The sequence below is a fragment of the Nerophis ophidion genome, linkage group LG10 (assembly GCF_033978795.1).
Source record: "Nerophis ophidion isolate RoL-2023_Sa linkage group LG10, RoL_Noph_v1.0, whole genome shotgun sequence".
In the NCBI taxonomy this organism is placed as follows: domain Eukaryota; kingdom Metazoa; phylum Chordata; class Actinopteri; order Syngnathiformes; family Syngnathidae; genus Nerophis; species Nerophis ophidion.
Window position 1 is genome coordinate 29,581,293 of NC_084620.1, and position 18,221 is coordinate 29,599,513.

General features: G+C 39.9%; 1 protein-coding gene across 2 annotated transcripts; it reads right to left on the reverse strand.

The window, feature by feature from the left end:
* Window positions 1-748: 748 nt before the first annotated feature.
* Window positions 749-10,408, reverse strand: LOC133560626 (F-box/WD repeat-containing protein 7-like). Of its 2 annotated transcripts, none has more exons than XM_061913347.1 (12): window positions 10,114-10,408; window positions 6,524-6,606; window positions 6,316-6,451; window positions 5,911-6,045; window positions 5,703-5,826; window positions 5,496-5,620; window positions 5,051-5,167; window positions 4,639-4,820; window positions 2,238-2,530; window positions 2,025-2,168; window positions 1,798-1,947; window positions 749-1,726 (listed from the first exon to the last, which is right to left on the reverse strand). In XM_061913347.1, exons 1-12 carry the CDS (start codon window positions 10,150-10,152, stop codon window positions 1,545-1,547), a joined length of 1,710 nt encoding a protein of 569 aa, XP_061769331.1. In that variant the 5' UTR covers window positions 10,153-10,408; the 3' UTR covers window positions 749-1,544. The 2 variants fall into 2 exon arrangements, with proteins under 2 accessions (XP_061769331.1, XP_061769332.1); XM_061913348.1 differs by having other exon boundaries at window positions 5,051-5,164; window positions 10,114-10,407.
* Between the last annotated feature and the right edge of the window lie 7,813 nt (window positions 10,409-18,221).

Genomic DNA, 18,221 nt, shown 5'->3' on the forward strand with positions numbered 1-18,221 from the left:
ATATATACTGTATATATCAACCAAATGTGTTCAACCTTTATATATATATATATTTATATATATATATATATATATATATATATATATATATATATATATATATATACATATATATAATCAATGTGTTCAACCTTTATTTATATATATATTTATATATTTACTACAACCCAATCAGTATCACTTGTGGCAGTTCCCCGTTACCACTAGATATAGCTAGTGACCCCACATTTTTTAATACTAATAAAGTTAGTGTGTGAGTAAAGTTACACTGACGTAGAAAGTGGCCGTCAGTTGCCATGGTCGCAGACTGAGCCTTGGCCAACTAGAGTCACTTAGTTAATTTACATTGATCAGTTGTGTCTCTCCCAATTACCTTGAGTGCTTTTGAAAAAAGCTTTATCAGGCATTTTAAATCAGACTGAATCTAACTGCCACCGCGTTATACAGTAGGTTGCAGCATTTTTAACAGGATATCCTTCTGGTTCAAGTGCACATGACCATAGTCGAGCGGGTTTTAGTAACCAAACCATACAATTAATAGTGGGAAAAAACCTTACCGGCTGCCTTAACAGGAAGATGTTGGCTCACCTGTCAAGCTATTTTCACAAGTTGCTATGATTTAAACGTACATATTGTCAGTCTTGTTAATGGACAGTGCAAGAGAACAAATGCAATGTTAGCTTCATTCTAAAGCACAGAAGTGAAGAATCTAATGTGACTCTTCACCACCCTTATCAGTGAGTCAGCATTTTACAAAAGTTTTCTTTATTGACACTTTTCTGCTCCTCATTCCTCCTTTAGTTTTTTTTCCCAAATAGAAAATCAGAATATGTACACCCTTTGTTTTGCAATTTACATTATCTTACACGATCACACACATGCACCACCCAACATCCAGAGATGAAAACGTGCACAGATAGCACCTGTTGCTAGGGCAAACTCCAAACATCCACCAAATGGTTGGAGGTGTTGCTTGGCAACACATCCCATCAGCTTCATACCTGGTAGAGAGAAATTGTTTTTTAATTATCTATCCTATTCTCTCCTTAAAAACTTCAGTATTGTATTTGTGGATTTATTTGGTGTTCATTGTTCAGATAATTAAGTCCCAAATCATAATTTTCAGTGGTCATCTAAAACCAGTCATCAGTAATTTTTGGGATAGAAAATAAATTAGTTAGCACTGGATGAAAAACATATTTTGTTGTGTTTGGCCACGTATTGTATGTGCAAATAGGTGATTGATGAGAGACCCAATGACAGGAATTATCCCCAACGATCTCGTCCACCAACTTGTTTAACTTCCACACACTGCAAAATACGCTGAACAACACTGATGCAAAATGAGGTCTGTTGCTATAGCAACCGTGATAAGATCAGTGTTAAGGGCCTCATTGGCTAGCAGCAATAAGGACTGCCTCTCTCGCGACATTCATCCCCCCGACATTCAGTTGTTGTCATGGAAATGTTTAGCTTTATCAAACGGCCACGTTCAAGTTCGCTGCCGCCCCAGACTTTGGTTAAAGATGTAGGCTGGTCAGTTCTTAGTAAATAATATCCTCTTTTCCGTCATCCTTGTCCGACTCGGTCTGTTTCTTTGGGTCTGTCTGTCTGTCATCCAAGTCAAAATCCAGCACCAGCAGTTTGGTCCCTTCTGTCCCGTTCCTGCTGCCAGCAGCACATACCAATCGAGTGTCCGAGGCTTTGATGCGCCACACCACGCCACCTGTTGGGAAAATTTCCACGTCATAATAGCTTCATTGAAAAAGGACAAAAAGTGGAACAGTGGACACTCACCCGATTGCCGACTCTGCAGTGCCACCACATCCCGCAGCCAAGCACCGGTCCGGAGATCCCACAATTTCACCGTTCCATCATCCGAGCTGGACAGAACCAGATCTCTGCAGAACTGCAAGCACGTCACCGCCGACTGGTGCTTGTTGGGACCTGATGGGAACACCGTCGCACTGGGACCTTAAACTTTTGACAAGACAAGTTTTTCTGAACTTGTGATGACAACTTACCTTGCAGCGTGTGCAGACATTGTCCAGTCCGGATATCCCACACTCGCACAGTGGAGTCAGCATTCCCAGACACCAGGATGTGGTCACGCAGCTCCATCCCACTGGTCAGTGACTGGTGGCCTGTCAGTGTGTGGACACACCCACCTGGAGGAAGACACACCAACTTGAACATTACTTTCACTGTGCTCTTCTGCACAATTGTAAATGTCCCACCTGTCTCTACATCCCACACTCGGATGGATGTGTCCAACGAGCCGCTCACCACAAAAGCGCCATCAAACTGCAGTGAATAAACTCTGTTGGTGTGCCCCTGCAGTGTGTGCAGGCATGCCTCCGACTCAGGGTCCCACACTTTCACCATGTAGTCATATCCTCCCGACACCACGCGGCGACCATCGTACTGGACGCAGCGAACCGCCGCCACGTGACCAGTCAGCACATGCTCGCAACGGCCCGTCGAGACATCCCACACGCGCAGTGTTGTGTCCCGGGAGCCTGACACCACCCTGAAAGAGGTCACACTTGGCACTTTTTAATCCGTTCAACCACTTTACAGTAAAAAATTACACCCAATGATGTAACTCTTCTATTTCTAAACAGCTGCACACAAAAGGAAAACACGCACCAGAATGTTTTCTGTGCAGTTACTTTTCTGATAGCTACACCACATCGTGGCAATTCTGTGGAGCCTCCGTGGTCGATGCAGGCACAGCATGATGACACCAAAAAAGACATTCTGTTTCAACACCAATGATGTTGTCAATCCGTCGTCACAATTATTACTTTATTGATGTACTTTTGGTGCAGGGCAACATGACAGGGAAACTGCTAAATCCTACCTTGGACCCTAATGGGTTAAACACCAAAGTGTGATTGACTGGAAATTTCTCACAATGCTCAATGTGTTTCGATGTGACAATTTCCCACAAATTTGGCACACAACTTTAGGGGACTGACGAGCAGATGCTTGTAAAATTGTTTTTGGTTTGGTTTGCTGTCATTGTTTTTATATACTATTTAGGCAACAGGATCACTGTCTATTGCATTTTTTTATTATATATATCATTTACTTCTATTAACCTATGGTATTTATTACCTACTGTATTTAAATTTGTATGTACATATATACGGGTGTAACAATTAGTTTTAACGATTCGATCTTTTTCTTTGCTGATACGATTCAGGGGCGATCTTGTTTTTTATTCTTTTATAACGATAAGATCCGAATTGTGCAGCACGGTGGTACAGAGGTTAGTGCGTGTAACTCACAATACGAAGGTTCTGGGTATCCGCCCCGCTTGGGGTCTTTCTGTGTGGAGATTGCATGTTCTCCCCATGACTGCGTGTGTTCCCTCCGGCTTCCTCCCACCTCCAACCAATCAACCTGGGGGATAGGTTGATTGGCAAAACTAAATTGGCCCTAGTGTGTGAATGTTGTCTGTGTTGGTCCTGCGATGAGATGGCGACTCGTCCTTTGCCTTCTGCCCAAATGCAGCTGAGATAGGCTCCAGCACCTCGCCCCAAACCCAGAGAACCACAAGTGGTAGAAAATGGATAGAAAATCAGAAACAATTCAATGAGGTGAAATCTATTCAGAAACTTTAAAAATTAAAAAAAAAAAGTCAACCAGTGTGAATAGTCAATAGTGCTTCCTGGGCGCTTCAGGTGAGGTTTCCTGTATACCTGTTATACAGGGAATTCTGTATTAATGACTTATGGATACAAACAATCAAGTAAACTATTAAAGGCCAATGTTTTTACATCTAATTTGAATCAAGTGCAAGCAGAAACCTTTTTTGCTCACATTTTCAACATTCAAACACACACACACACTACACTTACTGTTTTGCGCCGTTTGTGTTTGACTTTTCTCGACCACCGTAGTTATCTGCCTTTTTTGTTTTGCGGATGCCACAGACGGGGAAAAAAAACTTAACTATTTAAAATCTTTTACAATCAAATCAAATTACAAATGCTAAACTTTATATAAAATCTGCTGTTCTTAAATCCACTATTTTCGTTTTTCAAGTATTTATAAAATCAATCAATTTCCTTTTAAAACCATCTTGGGCCGATACCTATCTTTTGGAAGGCAAACTTGCCAAGTACAGATCGATAAACTTAAAATTTAGGAATACATATCAATCTATCGATATATTGATCAGTCGTTACAACCCTGGTATATATTATTGTTTTGTGGTACTGTGTGAATGTTGTCTGTCTATCTGTGTTGGCCCTGCGATGAGGTGGCGACCTGTCCAGGGTGTACCCCGCCTTCCGCCTGATTGTAGCCGAGATAGGCGCCAGCGCCCCCCGAGACCCCAAAAAGGGAATAAGCGGTAGGAGATGGATGGATGGATGGTACTGATTGGGCTAATTTTGGGGCTTGGGGTACTAAAATTTGTGCTGTTGCATGTCTGCTGGTATGACAAAGTTCCTTGAAAATCAGAGCAAGGTTGGTTAAAAATATGGCTGCTATCATTTCTGTAATAATCATGTAACTTTGATGTCAGTATTGCATGCTAGCATGTCTTCCAAAGCATTTTGACTACAACCCATTGGGGGGCACCACAAATGCTTGTTGCCATGGAGATGTGCTGGAAATGTGTCTCACCGGTTTCCGTGCAGATGCATGCAGCGCACGGTGGACGTGTGTCCATAGAGCGTGTGGACGCAGTCCCCGCTCTCAGCGTTCCACACCCGCAGCGTCCGGTCTGTGGAGCCGCTGATCACCGTAGCACCTGCCATCTGACTGCACCACACCCCGCCTGTGTGACCCGTCAAGGTCCGCAAACACTGTGTAAATGAAGGAAAAAAGATGAATTTGGGACCTTGAAGTGTTGTCATGGCAGTTGCCGTGGTGACCACAGAAAAACTACATCTTGCCTTCTTATGCAGAGAAAGTGCGTGCTTATGTATGTAAGTGTGTCTGCCTTGAGGCTGCAGGCGTGTCCACTTCCAAGAATTTCCAACCGAAACTCAGCCGCTTGTGTTTTCAGTCAGTTGACAAGACACGCATGTCTTACCTTGCCGGTGACAGCCGACCACACTTTGAGCGTGTTGTCATCAGAGCCGCTGACAATGAGGTCTCCGCTGAACTGCAGACAGGTTATTACGTGGTCGTCGTGACCTTTCAACTCCTGCTGGCAGAAGCGCACACGCTCAGTTTGCATGTCAAATAGAGGCGCAGCCTATGTGTGTACAGTAGATCCCTGTTTATTCACGGTTTGGTTTTTGCCCCCACAAAATTAGCACATTTAATTTCTCTGCTTTAAAATGTATTTTCTTTTGACAGCGTAAACAAAAAGCGTCAAACTGTGTCAAACTGAATGTAAAACGGGTTTAATAACTGTGAGAAAAATTAGATTTTCAGGACGTTTTATAGATGCGTTCATTATTGGCAGTTTTTTTTGCCATTTTTGTGGAATGCAACTCCCACGGTTAGCGGGGATCTACTTCATACCAAAATACCTTCGCCTTCCGCGTGTCCCCCTTCTTCCAGTTGTTCTCGATGCGGTGTTGTCGGATGTAGGTCCATTTCCACACGCTAACCACCTCGCACTTTTTGCGTCGAGGGGGGGAGCGCTCTGATATACCTGCATGGGGGAGATATTGTGTTAGTGGCGTAATGCGAATACTAGGTGGCATCAATAGCATAGGTGGTGAGTGTTGGCGTACCTTCTTCATGGCACTTCTCCCTCCACAGCAAATTGTCCTCAGCCAAGGTCCTCCAGTACCTGCAGGTCTGGGCGGCCTGCAGCAGGTCTCTGGGAGCCAGGAAGGTCAGCACGTACAAGGCCAGCTACAATTGAACACATGCACGCCTTCGTGTTTATACACACACCAAACAGACTCGCGGCTGCGTGTTAAAGGCGGGTGTTCGCACCTCTTTGGGCAGCAGCGATATGAAGTCTCTTTGGAACTGAGGCTCAATAACCTGCATCATGTGCTTCACTTGGCCTGTTTCACACCTGTCAATCAACTCATCCAGAGCCAGCAGCCTCTCGGGACCGCTCCAATCCTGCAAAGAAAATAATACATTTGTTTTATTTCTATGTGCTTGCATCTGTTTTGAGTGCATTTCTGACAATGTTCTCCATCCATTTAGCATCTTTACCCGAGCGACAAATGCTCGTTGAACAAATGCTTTACGTAAGAGCAGCTTGGAGGCAGCAATAAGACAGCCGAGACACTTTGCGTGTCTTTATGTGGACATTTTAATGCAGACTGAGCCTCTAACATCAGTGCTAATGCTAAATGCAGGCTAACATGGACAAATCTGCACACTTGCCTGAAACGTGTGAAGCCAGTCCTGTAGACCAGAGGGCGGCGGGCCAGAGGTGACGCGCCGCCGCTGGGCCGAATGTCCATTGGCCAGACGGAGGTCTCCGAATGTGGTGGGCGTGGCTGGAACCAGACTGGAAGGACTGGAGAGGAGAGAGGGAAAGTGTTAGCGGACAGCTGATTTTTTTTCTGAGTGCTGTAATGTCTGATCATACCTGAAGTGGCCTTTGCCTTTGCAATGCTTCTTCCCAGAGGAGAAGGTTCGGCCGTCGGGGCCGTGATCCAACTTCCTCTTCATCTGAATAAAGACAAGGTGTTCTTTATTTATGCTCTTCAGTAGTAATAACTGTAAAATGTTCTGTTTGCAGGGGAAACATCTTAAGGGAAAACGTTTTGTTAGCTGGGCACACAGTCTTGGTTGCAAACAACACCGACACACGCAGGTGCACAGCATAACTGACTGTAATGTAACCGCACCACATCGGTTACATTTGGAATCCACCTACTTTCACCATATTAAACAGTAGAATGACTTCACTAAATAATCCATAAACTCTAAATAAAGATGTGTTATTCAATTAACACAATCAAGACACAGGGGATAAATTCTAAGCATGTGACAAAGGAAGGCAATCCTATCTGTTAGGGCCCAGCCAGGAATGCAGAACATGACAGGAATGTTGCCAGTGCAGCGCTGCTCCAAAATAGAGCAGCTCGCCAGGAGATGCAGCAGTGGTCAGCATGTGGGCGTGAACATCGTTTAGATGTGACCCACACTGCAGTGCTATACTTACACCACAATAAACCCCCCCCCCCCCCCCCCCCACCACCACCACCACACACACACACACACACACACACACAGACAAACGCACACACACACATCTGGCTCCTCCAAACACATTTTGTGTTAAAATCTTATTTTTATTTGCTCAAGGTTAACCACTGTAATGAAATACACTAGTTGAACGAGCGTCACATATCAGAAATAATCTGATCTACCTCAAGGCGGCAAATTACATGGCAGTGTTTTCCACCATCCTATGGCTATGAGGTGATGGTGTGAGGTTATCATGCATGGCAGACAAACACTGACACATGCACAGAGTGACCGATTGTATTGCAATTGCTTGTCAGTGGTTACATGGCACATTACAGTAATGTTACAGTACCTCATAGTAATATTACGCTTACTTAGCCAGCTGCACGCTACCAGGCTAGATAAGAACAGAACAAATCAAGATAACATCTCGCCACCATGCAAAAACTGTATGGGCTGCATTTATTTTCAGCAGCGCACAGACTGTTTTTTTGACTAATCGCATCAAGGAGAAAAGTGTTTTTTTCCCGAAGTTATAAGGAAGAAAAAAAGGGAACACATGTTTAGAGGACATCAGAGAGGCACATTTCAAATAATGTTTTTCAGACTTACGTGACGCTGTTTACCCACCGACAAATAATAAATCATTAAATTATACTAACTGAACACTTCAGTACACCTATAAGAGCAGCATGGTAAAATGTTCTCCCTTCATTTTTTGTAATACGTTTTTGGAACTACCTGTATATTTAAGCCTAGAAAAAAGCAAACAATTGTCAATTTTTAACTGAAAAATGTATCAACCTTCAGAATTTTAGGTCCTCTAATATGGCATCCAAAAAAAAATCCATTAGAGTTGGGCCCTGGAGACCTTTGACAACCACCACCTTCCACAATAGAAAAAGGCCACAATATAACACAAATAATCAACAAAGTCAAAATGAAAATGTGTCATTAAATGAATGCAACACTAATGCATAGAGCTGAGGAGAACTTGTAAAGGCGTGTAGATATAGAAATGTTATCGTATACAAGGACTGCGCGTACACACACACACACAAAAAATACATCTTGAGTCAAGTTAAAAAAATGTTACCTTACAAGCTGCATCAAAAATGAACTGGTATTTTACTGAAGAATTCACGCTGCTCTATCATTTCGTCCCCAGATAGCCAGTTTGCTTCACTCCCCTGGCCACCGAGGCTTGCTGGCTGTCAATAATTAGCCTCCCGGAGAAGCGATTCTATGAATTAACTGGCTTTTCGGTTGACTTTGTCCTTACTACGAACATTCATACCAATTTTTTGACATGAAATATTTTTTTCAGTCTGACTTAACTGTCCTTCCCATAAAAGGATGGCAGAAAAACATATAGAAGTTTTTAGCATGAGGGTTAAAGCAGAACAAGACATGGACTCTTATCTTAATGAGACTACCGTATTTCCTTGAATAGCCGCCGGGCATGAAGTATGCGCCTGCCTTGAACTACTGCTGGGTCAAACTTGCTTCCCAAAATTATTAGGGCATGCTTACTAATACCGCCGTGTGAAATTTGTGACGTTATTAGTGACACTTCCCCTGTCATCGTTTTCAAAATGGCGGAGGCAGCAAGGTCGGCAACCTTTATCGCTCAAAGAGCCAATTTGACCCATTTCACAACAACAATGGGAGCCGCAATACTCTTTTGTAATGTATAATGAAATTACACAGCATAAAGAGTTTTTTTCTTGTACTATTGTGTAAATCAGGGGTCTTGTTCATCAGCCACACCGGTTACACTGAAGGTTGTGATATAGGACCAACCCCCCTCCGTGCGTCGGTTTAGGTGGGTGGGGTTTGGTCCTAGGGGTGTATAATATAAGCAGTAGGAGTCATGGATGCACTGCATTCTGGGTAATTCTTATGTTGCGTTCATAATGTGTTACAGAGCCGATGTTCTCCTGAAATGTGTTTGTCATTCTTGTTTGGTGTGGGTTCACAGTGTGGCACATATTAGTAAGAGTGTTAAACTTGTTTATATCACAACCTTCAGTGTAACTTGTATCACCCAGTATGCCTTCCAATCTCGTCAAATGCATGCGTCAATTGAAGGATTTTCCAAGCCTTCAGTGCTGAAAATAATAACCATAATATTTTTTTTAATCAAATGTGCTCTTCGTGATGGTATCCTCACATTACACTCAATTTTTTACTGCATGCCATCGGTAAGTGCAGGGGTGAGAAGAGGTTTTAAAGTTTTTAGTGGTGAGAAGAGGTCTTAAAGTTTTTAGCGCCTGCTTACTATTACCGCATGCCTTGAACAGGTGCAGGAGTGAGAAGAGGTTTTAAATTAATCAGCGCCCTGGCGGCTATTCAAAGAAATAATACGGTAATCATAAACAACAATGTTATTTATTTGAATATGAGCACAGAAAATGTAATATAGTGTGTTTGAGTGAAAAAAAAAACGTCCAAGAGAATAGCAATCTTAGGAGAATCCTAAATGACCGTAAAATGATCAAAATTAAACACACTTGAATTAACTTTACATTCAGTAGAGGTAAGCAATGCAATTTCTCGGGTTTTGCTCTAATAAAAATCAAGCATCCCAAATTATGCATGTTAGGTTAAGACTGTAAAATTGTCCATAGGTGTGAATGTTTGTTTGTATGTTGTGATTGACAGTCCATCTATGATGGACCCCGTCTCTCGTCCCTAAAGTCAGCCGGTGTAGACTCCAGCTCTCCCTAACGAGCTATAGAATTTATGCGCAGAATATGGATGGACGGGAAAAGAAGCAACCCTCCGATGCACCTCGCAGCCGCAAAGGTGAGCATTGATCCGAAGATGAAGTGATGCAATCAATCAATAATCAAATCAACATCCAAGCCGCAGTGTGTCACGCGCACGCGCAGGAAAAAACGCCGTGTCATCCCGCTCCACGCGCGTGTCACCCTTCAATACCATTAATAATGATGTTAATAATCTATGTAAACGCCTGCATACCTTGAAGAAGATGAGCTTCAAGGTGCCGTAAAATCCCATGGTCACCCCCCTCCCCGGTGGCTGCCAACGCAATCCTCCAAATACGACGACGACGCAGCGGAGGCAGAAGAGTCTTCTGTGACGTCGAGAGTCCACCCGCGTGTCCCCCTAAAAGTCGATCAATGTAAACTGCGAACGCATTCAAAATCCACGCAGGGAAGGACAGCGACGGTGTGCGGAGCTTCCGGCGGAGACATGCAGCGACATGCTTTGCTGAGAGCCCGCCGTGGGAGGGAGGGAATGCGGCGAGTGAGAGGAGGCGGGGTCGGCGGACGAGTGGCGAAGCAACGCGGGAGTGCAGAAGCCAGTTTGAATGGAACTTTATTGACGTCACAGCAAATAACGTCATAGGCAAGTAAGTGGGAATGCTGTCAAATTTGGTGTCGATTCAAGACCAAGTAAATGACCAATATTGCCAACAATGATAATGATACCGACACGTTTTACTCAAAACATGTTGAAACTATTTAATTTTCCAAATAATGTATGCATATTATTAGACTTAGACATTAGACCAGTAGTGGTTCTCAACTTTGTTGGAGGTGCCGAACCCCACCAGTTACATATGCGCATTCGCCGAACCAGGGGCGTCACTAGACCTAATACTGTAGTGGGGCACACCTGGGGCAAAAATAATTCATGTGAGCGTGCAAAGCGCGCAAGCAAAACATTTTTAGCACTCATTTATCATAAAAAACACACAAATAGTGCTTTAAACTATGAAATCATATCAGATTATGTTGTATGGATCTTTGATTAACCACCTGAAATTAACTAATGCATTTGACCTACTTGTGCACTTTTTTACTCCAGACTTCTATACTGCTACTGGTAAAAGCAAAAAAGAAGAGTAATGAAGCTTTTTGAAATATATATTGCAGTAATCATCTGCAAATTTAACATCTACAAAAGTAAAACAAAAAATAAAGCACCCCTAACATCTCTGGGTTCTTTTATATTATTTAATTTCCATTTATGACAATGTGGCTAATCCTATTTCAGATACACAAAACTATAAAATATACACAAAACAATAATGCCACAGTAGTAGAATAAATGAACAACTGTTGTGTGTCTGTTCAGGAAATCATTTTCTGAGAAGTAAACTGTAACGTCTCGTTTTCATTTTTGCAAAGTGGTCAATCACTCTGGACAGACATGGAAATTACAGTAAGTGTTATACAGTTGACCAGTGGTTCCCAACTGGTGGGTCGTGACATAAAAGTGGATTGTGTGTCATTTTCAGTGAGTCGCAGTCAGATGTGTGCATGAAAAAAAAAAGTTTAGGGAGAAAAAAATCCAATTGTGGCAACAAAACTAGATATTTTTAGCCATTTTTCTAGTGACTATTAGTGAGTATTTTAGCAAAAGGCAAACCGACTAACAAGTTGGAGGAGGACTCAGGACAGACATGAAAATATGTATATTTTTTAAATCTAAATGGGGCAACAAAACCCGATATTTTCAGCCATCTTTCTGAAAACAAATACAGAAAGGTTACTATTTTTTCTGGAAACAAAACCAGATGCTTTAGCTGTAGCCATTTTGCTGGTGACAAAACAAGATTATTTTAGTCAAAGTCACACCGATTAACAAGACAAGTCTACTGTGCTATTTTTCTGTGAAATAAACTTGATTTAAAAATTTGGCTCACGACTTGATATGGAAAAATGTTTTTCTTCCTGAAGATAAACCATTTGAGAAGCACTCAACTCACACATGCTTACTCCAAATCATCATTGATGCAGAACCAGCAGACAATAACCAACATTATGTTTCATGTTCATTGGAAATTCCCCCGACAGCTCGTACAACAAATGAATATGTTTGTCTTCATACAAGGAATAACGTTAGCTAACTTAGCATCAACTTAAGACAATGATGTTGCCTAGCTAGCTAGGACTTCACTTACATCTCTCATTCCTCGCTGCTTCTTCCCTGCTGCGGGCGAATAACTTTCTGATATCCATCTAGGAGTTAAAGTTTGAGTCAAATGAAAATCAAAATAATATAATTAACAAATTGTTGTTGGCTAACGTTACCTACCTCAGCAGTGATTCACATCCCCTCTCTCTCTGTCTCTCAACTGAAGTCTCGATCCACACGTGAATAAGTTACCATATTAATTAGCCATGTGCTCATTGTTACGTGGAGTGAATACAGTAGCAATCAATTACCATACTAAGTAGTATGTGCGCTATTGTCTATGTTATGCAGACTTAAAACTCTGAAGCGTTTTTGTTTTTTTTATTGGTGAAATTTTTACTGTGGCACTGCAGATCAACACTGGGGCACGCCCCAGTGAAATCTGTCTGGCGACGCCACTGCACCGAACACTCCTTTATTTTCAAATTCAAGACAAAGTTTTATGTTTTTGGTAACACCTTAGTAAGGGGAACATATTCTCAGTAACAAAGACTTAATTTAGAGTTTTTTGGACACTTGGGAAACATATTCTAAGGCAGTGGTTCTCAACCTTTTTTCAGTGATGTGAACATTTTTATTTTAATTCAAGTACCCCCTAATCAGAGCAAAACATTTTTGGTTGAAAAAAAGAGATAAGTAAAATACAGCACTACGTCTGTAGCGGTAAAGTCCTATACTATTACTGCTACTGGTTGGCGAATATAAATGAAGCTAGTTCAGACGTGTGCAGCCGGCTAATATTTTATATCCAAAATTGTGTCCATGTTTAACAAAAATATTTAATTTCATAAGGTCACATTTATATAACACACTTTGTACAAAAACAGAAAATACACGGGAGCAAACGAATACCAGCCTGGCACAGTCAAAAACTGTTGCGCCTCTACTCAGCAACACCTGAGCAACATTCCGACTCCTCCCTCAATAGACAGGCACTTGGCCTTGGAGCCAACCCCTTTAGTGATGTCATCAATTTGACAGACAGAAATTGTATTTGGCGCTAACAACGTCATCAGTTTCTGATTGATTAAATTGTATACAAGTGCTAAATATTGCTCATTTGTAGTGGTCTTTCTTGAACTATTTAGAAAAAAATATATATATATAAATAACTAAAAACTTGTTGAAAAACAAACAAGTGATTCAATTATAAATAAAGATTTCTACACATAGAAGTAATCATCAACTTAAAGTGCCCTCTTTGGGGATTGTAATAGAGATCCATCTGGATTCATCAACTTCATTCTAAAAATTTCTTCAAAAAAAAAAAAAAAGAAATCTTTAACATCAATATTTGTGGAACATGTCCACAAAAAATCTAGCTGTCAACATTGAATATTGCATTGTTGCATTTCTTTTCACAGTTTGTGAACTTAAATTCATATTTTGTTGAGGTATTATTCAACAAATATATTTATAAAGGATTTTTCAATTGTTGCTATTTTTAGAGTATTTTTAAAAATCTCACGTACCCCTTGGCATACCTTCAAGTACCTCCAGGGGTACGCGTACCCCCATTTGAGAATCACTGTTCTAAGAAAGAAAGACTTAATTTAGAGTTATTTGATTGGGTTAGGGTCTGGGTTATAATAAGCCCATGCTGAATAAGGCATTAATAAGTACTTAATAATGACTAGTTAAGATATGTTACTAATTTGCATGTTAATAAGACACTAATTAATGGTGAATATGTTCCCCATACGAAATATTTTTACTTGTGCACAAATTGAACCGTGCATGAATATCCCCTTGTTCAAACAAAAAAACTGACACAGTGCATGGACTCACAACAAATGACACACCTGCAAATCAGTCTGACTTCTGCTGTTGCTGTATCCGTAATACGCCGATAGGGAGAAGTTTTTATTTACAGGATGAGTCGGTTGTGTTTTGACCTCCGCCGAACCCCTGAGCCCAACTCGCCGAACCCCCAGGGTTCGATCGAACCCAGGTTAAGAACCACTGCATTAGACTGAGACAAACTTTATTGACCCACAAGGGAAATTATTCCACACAGTAGCTCAGTTTCAAAGGATGGAAAGGGTAATGCAGGTATTAAGTAGACTAAAAATGTACCATAGTAGCAATATAAAATATTACATACATGTAATTATTACATATTATATATACAGTATATAATATATACTGATATATATTTTTTATATAATATATACAATATTTAAAAATCCCAATTACCATGTACAATATTACAGTGTATGTTGTAACAGTTGCAGCAAAAAAAAAGAAAAAAAAAGGGCAGCATAAAATAGAGAGTCGATCCAGCAGAAAATACACATTATAAACACAGATGGATGGATAGATAGTACTTTATTGATTCATTCAGGAGAGTTCCCTCTGGAAAATGAAAATTCCAGCAGCAGTGTACAGAGTTGAGATTGAATTCAAAAAGTCAACATTAAATAATGGTGGTATAACTGGAAACAAAATATGAAAATATTACAATAATAATAACAATTAAAAGCAATAATGATAATAAAAACATAACATTAAAATAAGAATATAACAAGAGAAACTAGGCAGTAGTAACCATGTTTTGAAAAGTATTGCACTGTTATTTTTTTGCATCCCCTGTCATCCTACACTGTAAAGTTGAGTTTACTTGAAAAATTTTAGGAAACCGGTTGCCCTAAATTATTTAAGTAATGTGTGATGAAAACTTGAGTTAATTTAACTTAAACAATTGAGTGGATGACATTGTTATTTTGCGTTCAATACACTTAATACCAAGTTTGTTTAACTTTGCTTATTTATTCCACTTAACACTTAAAGCAGAATACACTAACCTCCAATTTGATTTAACTTAAAAACATTAGTATTATCAATTACCTTGCCTATTTATTTCACTTAAAACTCAAAGCTGAATACACTAACCTCCAAGTTGATTTAACTTAAAAACATTAGTATTATCAATTACCTTGCCTATTTATTCCACTTAAAACTCAAAGCTTAATACACTAACCTCAGAGTTGATTTAACTTTAAAATTGCTTTGCTCAATTACACCACTTCGTATGTGAAGAGTCAAAATAAAATCACTTTCATCTACTTTTTTAAAATAACACATTTTAAATCAAGAAAATAAAAAGCAAACCAGAAGTACATTCTTTCCATATTTTATTAAAGTTAGGTCACAAAAACCTTACCTCGTCACATTTTAACAACAATGTCAGTACAGTGTGAGAACATTAATGCAGTCACTCTCACCGCAATTTACAATCTCTCTTTGGTCTGCTGAACTATAATGGAGTTGCATCTGTGTCTTTATCATTTTATACAAAAAGAATAGGTTTGTATTCAAAATATCACATCAAATCAAAGACTGCATCAAGTAGGACTCTTGTGAGTCTGGATGGAATTAAACAAAATCAGTACCGATGCCTTAAAACATAGCAAGTGGAATGGAATGCTAGATGCTAGATCATTGCTAATAACATGAATCACATACCAATAAGGATGGAATCAAATTGCAAAATCAGTGCTATAAAACATACTGTAGTTAGCAATAGGAATGGAACCAAACTGTTAGATCAGTGCTAATAACCTGACTGGACAGAGATATGTGCCACTAGAAACTGAATTTGAATTATTGACATAATTTGAATTGCTCAATTTGATTACTTGAATTGTGGAAACTGAATAGTTTCAAAGCAAATAAATTCAGTTTTAAATTATGCTATTCATATTATTTTTTTCAATTCAATTATTCAAGTTAAACAATACAAATTCAAATTATGTGATCCAAATTCATTTGTTTTAATTAAAGTATTCAAATTCAAATGTCAATAATTGTAATTCAGTTTCTAGTGGCACATATCTCTGTCCATACATAACTCGCATAACAATTAGGATGGAATCAAATTGCAAAATCCATGGCAATATATAAAAACTTGCATATCAAACAGTTCCAACGGTAAACATGGTGTTATAAAAGTGCAACATTACAAATAACTAAGCACCAATATCCAGAGCAGTGTATTCAACACCCTGAGAGTTGATTCTTCAAAGATTGAATTTTGGGTTTCAGCTCACCTCTGCCCAGGTTGAGCATCACCTGTTGATTAAACTGGAAACTGTTTTTCATGCACTTGGGGTAATCCAAGTGCAAGGCATAAATCAGTCCAAAAAGGACACAGAAGGCCTGTGGTAGGTTGGCCAGTTCCTCCATCACCACAGTCCCCTCCAAGACGATGGCCACTCTGGATGGGTTGAGCTGAGGATGTTCTTCAATGCAGAGGATTCCCACTGGAGTCTGACTGTACAAGTCCTTGTCAGTCACATCCTAATGGAGAAGACATTATGTCAGTTCAATATTGCTGTGTTTACCACCAAAAATTAAAAAAGGACAATACCAATTTTAAATTGCCACAATCTGATCCATACATAACAAGAGCTGTTTGAAAACCTGTGTGCTACAAGGATTTTGTAGCTCAGCAACAATGGAGCGCTTACACACTTTCAATCACAGTCAGGCTGAAAAGTTGTGTAAAAACCATTGCCAGTATGGAAGCAATTGTTGCAGTTGGTAAACATTTTAGACCAGTATTGTCCTTTAATCTCAAAAAGTAAGAATTTTCATCTAACAGAATCTAACAACAAACTTTTACCGGTTAACTACGCTAGGTTACAGTTGATTGTAACCGAATTGTGAATCAATAATGCAGATATTCAAAACAAACTCAGTTACTTACAGAGCAGGTTTTGAAGAACGCAGAGGGATCATCCCCCATGATGACTGGCAGTCCCCGAAGAGAAAGGTACCTGATGTCTGTTGGCTCAGTGGTCTGGAAGATAGTAGATATAACTAAGTACACTCATACTGTATATAGTTATCAAATACATTACAGAAAGTCCCCACAATTTAATTTCTTCTTTACAAATTTCCTGGACTAGAAAGTACACAAGAGATGATAGAAGAATAGAAGAAGAGAGATAAAACAAGAAAAGACCAAAGTATAAAGGGTGGGAAAAGAGAGGAGGAAATGAGATGGGAGAGTAAAGAAGAGAAAAGAGATGAGAAAGAACAGAGAGGGGTAATGAAGGGAGTCTACTTATGTAGTCAACCTACCTTTGTCTGACGTAAAAGATCAGTTAAAAGTTGTCCGGTGAGGTCCCTCTTCTTCCTGAAGAGGTCCATCAAGTTTGGTGAGAAACGGTCAAGTGACTCAAAGAAGTTTTCTCTGAGATTTTGCCCCACCACTCGGGTGAACTCATAGCAAACCTGAAACATAAAACATAGCCCAACATGTATAAGCTCATGGTCAGATGAAAGAAATCCATGAGCCTTAACACAACATGATTTGTGTCACACAGCATTAACCATTTCAAAATAGTCATATATACACATTTTCCAGCTGCATATTACATTTTTGTATATTTATGGTCCACATGGGTGTCTAATCTTGGGGCTTAAGGAACAGTAAAACTAAAAATGAAAACAAAGTTATTATCTACTCACACCCATGCTGATGGAAGGTCAGGAAACTCCTGGAGTTTGACCAGTCATGTTCTTTGTGTGCTTTACTCTTGTGTGCTTTGAAAGTGGAATAGACACTGCTTTCAAAGTTACAGTCTTTGTAAGGGCGACTGACTTTATGGTTGACTTTTAAGTGTGCATAATGCAGGTGACTAAAGTAGTCAGCCTCAGAACACGACTCAGTGAACCCACATGATAGACAGCAAAATTTTGCTGGTATATCTACAACTGGTTGCTGTTCTGGAGTTTTGGTGTGAATGCGGGATAAGTGTATTTTTAGGGCATTGAGTGATTTAAATGTACACAGACATTCCTGATGTAGACAAGGAAATGGTTCTATTCTTGCATAACTCCCATGTTTGAGCCTATAATGTTTAAATAGCTGTGCTCTCTTTTCACACATGAGAGGGCAGTACTTACACTTCCACAGCATTTCTTCTTGAGACCTGCAACACAATAAAAAACCAAAACAAACATAAGAGACAGGAAACTAATATTAAGCCAGTTTATCCCCTTAAGACTTAGTTCTGGGTAGTGTTAAAGCTGTACAATGACATGTCTGATGTTCACTTCTAATAAAGTAATGTTACATTTTGGAAATAAAGGGGTCAAGTCACCTATGTTACAAAATCACAGCTTAATCACATGCA

What these genes read in the sequence shown, in the direction of transcription:
- LOC133560626 (XM_061913347.1), bottom strand. Translation starts at nt 10,152, where the DNA reads ATGGGATTTTACGGCACCTTGAAGCTCATCTTCTTCAAG. An exon ending in TATCGCTGCTGCCCAAAGAG is followed by an intron (nt 5,827 to 5,910) that starts GTGCGAACACCC and finishes GTTCAATTGTAG; the next exon opens with CTGGCCTTGTACGTGCTGAC. An exon ending in ACTGCAGAGTCGGCAATCGG is followed by an intron (nt 1,727 to 1,797) that starts GTGAGTGTCCAC and finishes TTTTCCCAACAG; the next exon opens with GTGGCGTGGTGTGGCGCATC.